The following is a 7,254-nucleotide window of genomic DNA, read 5'->3' on the forward strand; positions in this document are numbered from 1 at the left end:
ATTTTTCAGTCTTAATTATCCTTATAAATTAAATAGAATGAAATGAAAATACTGTCATCACATTTATAAAAGTAGAATAGAGATTTGAGAAATAAATGTTTCAGTGTTATTTGGTACCTTTCTCATTTTTGAATGTTATTATTCATTGATGGGCATAGCACTTTTCCTCCCTCCCCATTAAAAAGTCCTTATTTTAAAAATTTTAAAAACTGATGAAAATTATATATATTTATAGTATACTACATGTTTTAAAATACGTATACATATGGAATGGCTAAATCAAGCTAATTAACAATGCATTACTTTACATACTTATCAGTTATTTGTGGTGAGAATACCCCAAATCTACTCTCTTAGCAATTTTCAAGTGTACAATACATTATTAAAGTCACCATGTTGTACAATGGATTTCTTGAACTTATTTCTCTTGTCTAACTGAAATATTATATCCTTTGACCAATATCTTCCCAACGCCATCTCCCTCACCCGTGGCCCCTTGTAACCACTGTCCTACTCTCTGCTTCTATGAGTTTGACTTTTTCAGATTCTACGTATAAATGAGATCGTGAGGTATTTGTCTTTCTGGCCTGGCTTGTATCAGTTAACATGATGTCCCCAGGTTCATCCATGTTGTCACAAATGACAGAATTTTATTCTCTTTTAAGGATGAATATTATTCTATTGTGTATATGCCACATTCTTTTATACCCCATCATTTATCCGTCGATGGACACTTAAGTTGATTCCATGTCTTGGCTAGCGTGAATAAAGCTGCAGTGATCGTGGGAAGTGCAGATATCTCTTTGGTATACTGATTTCAGTTCCTTGGGCTATATACCCAGCAGTGAGATTGCTGGATCATATAGCAGTTCTATTTTTTCATTTTTTGAAAAACCTTCCTACTGTTCTCCATAATGGCTGTACTTCCCATCTTTACCGAGATATAATTTACATACAGTCAAAGGCACATATTTTCAGAGTACAGTTCAGTGAATTTTGGCAAACATATGTATCCTCGAATACGTTACCATCACCCCAGAGAGTTCCCTCCTGCCTCTTTGCAGTCATTTCTCTTCCACATCCTGCTCCAAGCAACTCCTGATTTGAATTCTGTCACTACAGATTAGTTTTGATTGTTCTAGAACTTGATACATATGTCCTCTTTTGTGTTTGGCTTCTTTTGCTCAGCATATTTCTGAGATTCTTCATGTTGCTTTTTTTTTTGTTGCTGACCATCCCCCAAGTTTTAAAATAACTTTTCTTCATAACTCTGACTTTCTAATCATAAAGCTGAAGCCCCAGGGCAATTTAGTATTAAAAGTTCTTGTAACTTCTTAGGTCTGTAGCTTTGTTGTCTCAGTTTAGGGAATAATTTTGCTGATGTTCATTTTCTACATAGCCCAATGCCAGTGTTCTCCCTGCGCCTGCCAATTCCACCTTCCTTTTCACTGTTCCTTCCATATAGTAAGCAAAAGTGAGAAGTGAGCTGATTGCATTTTATATAGCCTAGCGTGAAATACCATAATGGTCTTTTCCCAATCAGATAGGAGTTTGCCGAGCTTTGCTGACACTCTGTAAGTTTATCCCCCACTCTCTTGATCAAGAGCCTAGTTGGGTGTTATATGACATAAAATCTATTGTTAACTGTTTCCATTACACATGGAGGAAAAAACTGGGAATTATGGAACCAAGGTGATACAAGTAGAATATCAGAAATCAAATTCTAATAGATTTTAACTGGATTTAAAATGGAATGGATTTAGTAGCTGGAGTTCTTAACCCAGAAACTGAGAACTCCATTGGGATCTAGCAGTGGCCTTGAAAGATGTGTTTAAAAGTCAAATAAAACCACAAACAGTACTAAAACCAGAATTCCCCTCCTTCATCCTACCCCATTTCCATTTACAACCCTTCATCGGCACTGATTTTTACTCTTTTGATTGTTTTTTTCCCCCAGGTATTTCTATTTCTGATAGTATACCTATGCTACTTTTCCTGGAGTGTTCTATTTTAGGCATTGTATATTGACTTTCAGCTATGGAAGATGAAGATTTAGCCCCCCTCTCGACCATTCTCCCACCACATCTTCTTCCTTCATCCTCTCTATATGGTCGTATCCTAGTTTTGGTTAAATAAATAATCAGTGCTTACCTTATTATAACTACATAAATGTTGACATCTAAGCCATATAGTATACTGTGAGTATGTTTTCTCTTGGGCAATTTTGATGCTGCCGTTGTTGTCCCTGGAGTTAATAAATGAATAGAGCTGGTACCTTCCTTCTGTGTTGGATTTCCCCTCTCCTAGATCCTATGTTTCTTTTATTCTGTTTTTCTCTCGTATTGATGGAGCACATTTTTTAGTCATTAGCTGAGATATAGTGCATATGAAGTTTATTTTTTGAGAGCTTGCATGTCTGAAAATGTCTTCATTCTCTCCTCATACTTGATTGATAGTTTTTCTGGGAAATGATTCTGTCTTAGAGTTTTGAAGGTTTGTTGTTCCTTCTTCGTCTTGTAGCTTTTAATGTCACTGTTGAAGAAAGTCTGATGCCATTCTGGTTCACAAACCTTTGTACAGGTCCTGCTTTTTCTTTTCTTAAAAGCTTTTAAAGTTTTCTCTTTATGCCTTATGTTCTTACATGGCAGGATAATGCCCTGGCTTGTGTCTTTTTTGCACTTCATTTTCTTGAGTGCTTGGTGTGCCTTTTCAATCTGAAAACTCAAGTCTTTCGTTCTGGCAAATTTTCTTTTATTATTTTATAAGTGTTTTTCTCCACTCTATTTTTCTCATTTTTTCCCTCTCCTGGAATTCCTGTTTGGTTAGTACTAGGCCTCTTGAATCCATCCCTTTGTTTTCTTTTGCCTTCTGTCTCTTGTTTTCTGTTTGGAGATTTCCTCAAGGATATCTTCTAACCTTTCTATTGGATTTTTAAAATTTCTATTACATTTTTAGTTTCTAAGATTTGTTTTTCATTTCTTAAAACTTTTTATAGTATCATGTCCTTGTTTCGTTGGTGTAATACCTTCTCTTAATTTTCCTAAGGGTATTGATTATAGTTTTTAAAAAAATTGTTTCCTGCATAGTTTCTGTTCCTCCACCTCCTTCTAGTATACTTTTCTCTTTTTGTTTGTTTTGATGCCTGTCATCCCATTCTGCAGGCTTTCCTTGAACGTCTGGTGACACTTGGCTAGCCATTTGTATGTGAGAGGGAGGTATCCGTAGAGGTGATTGAAAGCTCAGAGCATGTTATGGAGCTTGTCTGTGATGGTTGGGGCGGGACTTAGCAGTCTCTCCAGTGAAACCTCAAATGTCACTGTCTATATAGGTCTTAAGGGGAAAGGCATAAATCTCCTGTGTTAGGGCTCAAAGTCAAGCTGCCAGTGTTATGGGAACCTAACCGTTGAAGGAGGCTGAGGATCACACTGGTTTAACAGACTCCACTTTGACTTCATCCTCCTGTTTTCTGTCCGGTGCTTCATGCCTTTCCCTCAGCTGTGCGTGGAATTTCCTGGTCCAGATCCTTTCTAATTCAGTCTCCCCAGATTTGGCCAGTGCTGTGTGGCTTGATGATGGGGGTCTGGGGCTCAAAATACTCCCATAAAAAGTGTTAATCCTGCACCTCTGCCTTTGGTATACTTGCTACCTCCTTTTCAGTGCTAGCAAACCCTACTCTAGGCTAAGATTTTCAGATTTCTCTGGCTTGCTAATTTTTATTATCCACCATCCATCATCTTGCCAACTTCCAAAATTTTGTTGTCATCTCTTATTTGCTGTTCCTACTCTCTGTTCTCTCTTTTCTTGTGTTTTATGCTTGAAAGAAATTCCTTTGTTTGGTAGGATTGCAGGAAGGAGTAGAGATAAATGGAATCAGCTTTGACAGATTTTTAAAGGAGTCTGTGACCTCCCCCAAGTTAATAATCATTCCACTATGCTTATCAAGGGAGATTACAGAGTCCTTTTATTCAAGACTTTTTTTTTTTAAACATGGGAGAGTCTCATAGAAGTATGATTTAGGTGTTGTCCTGAAGTTGTATGAATGGATTAATTGCTTTCTCAAGAAACCTTCTAATCTTAGTATTCTATCTTCATGTTTTCCATGCTTGTTGGAAAAATGTTGAAATTTAGTTTTGTAATCTCAGAAGCATAGCATCAGTGAATATGTTCACCACTACACCAAATCTTGTAGATGAAGAATATAGATTTTTCAATTGTTGAGAACATGGTAGACTTTCTGAGGTGATGGAAATGTCCTATATATGGATGATGGCTTGGAATATATGAGTAAATGCATTTGCCAAACTCACCAAATTGTACACTGGAGTTGCATTCCGGTATAAATTTTACTTCAAACAAAAAACAGAAAAAACTGTAACTGTAAACTGTAAAAAAACTGTAAACAAATATTAAATTCTAATTTAAACAAAAATACATGTTAGGACTGTCAAAAGTATATGAAAGCAGTTCTGTGCATTGTAAAAGGACCTAGTGAGCTATCAGCTGAATAGGAAATTTGCAAGGAGGACTGGGGAGGGAATAATATCATGGACTCCCACACTGATCATTCCCTTTTTAGATATTATTAACATTTATGTGGTAGTTGATATTTTCAGAGTGCTTTATCTTTAGTAATTTTTTCCAGATTCACTAAGAGATAGAATAGGACTAGTTTTCTCATTTCATGAGAGAGAATCTACAGACATAGAGAAGTGGAGATGTGCCCAAGTGAATGAGCGTCAGAACCAGGATTAGAATTTTGTAGGTACACCAACCAAGGGGAATACCTGGGAGTGGGAATTAGGAACTGTTACATTCAGAGCACCAATGAAGACTACCAGGTTATGACTTTAGACTGGCAAGACTTTGGACTGACCCAAGATTGAATCTGTTTTATTGTAGGTAAAGGAGAACCTGCTTTCATGCAAGATGCTATTGCACTGCAAACGGGATGAGCTTCGGAAACTGTGGATTGAAGGAATTGAACATAAGCATGTCCTGAACTTGCTGGATGAAATTGAGAATATCAAGCAAGTACCTCAGAAGCTGGAACAGTGCATGGCCAGCAAGCACTATCTCAGTGCCACCGACATGCTGGTAAGAGAACAGCCAGTGCTAAGGGTCATTTCTCCTAAAATGTAAAAGCACTCTCCTTTGTTGTCTCTGAATCCTGTAATGTATGTAGCACATTACAGACTGCCCTCTGGGGATTCATGGGCCCTAGCAGGTGAAGCCTGGCTGGTTCTCTTTCTAATTCCAGTGTTTGAAATGATAGGTGATTATTATTTATGTATTGCCTGCCTTTGTAACAATGGCAAGAAATATAGTGGTAAGAAACCAATACTTAAATCATGTTGGAATGGTAATGAGAGGTGATTTTTAGCTTTAGAGGAAGATAGTTAATGAATTCCATTTTAAAAAACGAAATCTACACGAGGCAGAACTTTAGAAGATTTATAAAGTTAGCGTTCCACAAATTCTTTGTAGGAATTTTACATTAAGGTTTTGTGTTTTTCCTTTAAATTGATAAGAAAGAAAAATTTTTGAGACTAATGCTGGAAGTAACTTTGATTCTTTTTTTTTTTTTTTTGAGACAGAGTCTCACTCTTTTTCCCTGGCTAGAGTGCTGTGGCGTCAGCCTAGCTCACAGCAACCTCACACTCCTGGGCTCAAGCGATCCTCCTGCCTCAGGCTCCCGAGTAGCTGGGACTACAGGCACGTGCCACCATGCCCAGATAATTTTTTCTGTATATTTTTAGTTGTCCGATTAATTTCTTTCTATTTTTAGTAGAGACGGGGTCTCGCTCTTGCTCAGGCTGGTTTCGAACTCCTGAGCTCGAACAATCCGCCCGCCTCCGCTTCCCAGAGTGCTAGGATTACAGGCGTGAGCCATTGCGCCCGGCCATGGAAGTAACTTTGTTAAGCAAGAGTACTCTGCAACCTAGCCTTTAGCCTCTCTCTTCGTCTATTGTGTTCTGCCACTTTTTGAATTAGTGAAAATTCTAGAAGGTTGCAATTGGTGGGGCACGTGGCTGAGTGTCAAGAAGAATAAAAAACAGCAATACGGAGTTTGGTCCCTAATAATCCTAACTTTCCTGGGGCCTGTGGCTCTTAGAGAGGCTGCTCTATCTCCCTCTCCCTTCCTCTCACATGCCCCCCTTCCATCACAGTCAGAGTTGGCTGAGGACTCACAGAAGCCCTCAGCAGCAGATGGACTGTATTTGAATTTCGTTTCACCAAATTAGATTGGCATTAACACTGGAAAAAACACTGAGGGGAATTGTGGGGACACAGGTTAAATGCTCTAAGTGGTTCTAATTCATTCGGACTTCATGAAAAATTTTGCTAAAAGTCCTTCATAAGAAGCTTTTAAGAAAATCTAGTAACAGAGGAGGGAGAAGTAACACGATATTCTATCACATGTTAAAACCTGGTTACATGATAAGACGAAATGGTCACTTTCCACAGTGGAAGGTCAATCATGGTCTGCTCTTGGGAGTGGCAAAAGAATTGGTTATTTTCTCCATCTTATCCAAAATGACATTTTCCTTAATAATGACTGTAGGATGTCCGACAGGAAAAAATTGGTTACTTTTCAGCTTTAGTGTTGGTTTATGAGTTAGGAATGCATATTTGTACTGAATTATCAAAATTCAGTAGTCAGAATAGAGAAGTTTGTATATATTTGTATAGCATAGTGGCATATACAAATCTATTTGAATCATGATTTTTTTGGAATGGGCCTGCTTTTAAGTTAGTGCCACATATTAAAATTGTTAGAATTTATTTCTGTGTTAAATATGTTCATTTTAGGATTTCAGATTTTTGTTTTATGGTCTTATTACTTAAGAGCTGATTTATTTACTTAAAGGCTAATCAGTAATGACTACTGTCCCCTCTCCTTTTTTTGACCTATTTTTCTTCGGGACCACATTAAACAACTTCTTTACATTCTTGGTTGCAAGTTACAGCAATTTGACTCTAGCTAGCTTAGGTAAAAATAATTGCTTGACTCTTGTAACCAATCTGTTACTGGCCTCTGGTCTCTTCCACATGTTGGTTTGGGTGTTGGGAGAGAACAAGGGGTATAGGCTGTACTCTACCTCTTTCCAGTTTTGCAGAAGAAAGTAATTTTTTTTTTCTAATTCAAAAATTTAGTTTTATAATCTAGATTGAGCCAGCTTGGGTACTGTGATCATCAGTTCTAACTAAAACCACGTGGTTGGGGAGTTCGGGGTGGAGGAAGAACAGTTGCCT

At 37.6% G+C, this 7,254-nt stretch overlaps 1 protein-coding gene across 1 annotated transcript in view; it reads left to right on the forward strand.

Annotated features, from left to right (window-relative positions):
* Positions 1-7,254, forward strand: part of EXOC4 (exocyst complex component 4) — a 1,030,122-nt gene that overhangs the window by 38,956 nt on the left and 983,912 nt on the right. Inside the window, exon 3 of the mRNA XM_012650605.1 lies at positions 4,900-5,094. Within this exon, the coding sequence (XP_012506059.1) occupies positions 4,900-5,094 (195 nt within the window). The remainder of the gene's footprint in view (positions 1-4,899; positions 5,095-7,254) is intronic.

This window comes from Propithecus coquereli, unplaced genomic scaffold (assembly GCF_000956105.1).
Source record: "Propithecus coquereli isolate 6110/MARCELLA unplaced genomic scaffold, Pcoq_1.0 Scaffold335, whole genome shotgun sequence".
In the NCBI taxonomy this organism is placed as follows: Eukaryota; Metazoa; Chordata; class Mammalia; order Primates; family Indriidae; genus Propithecus; species Propithecus coquereli.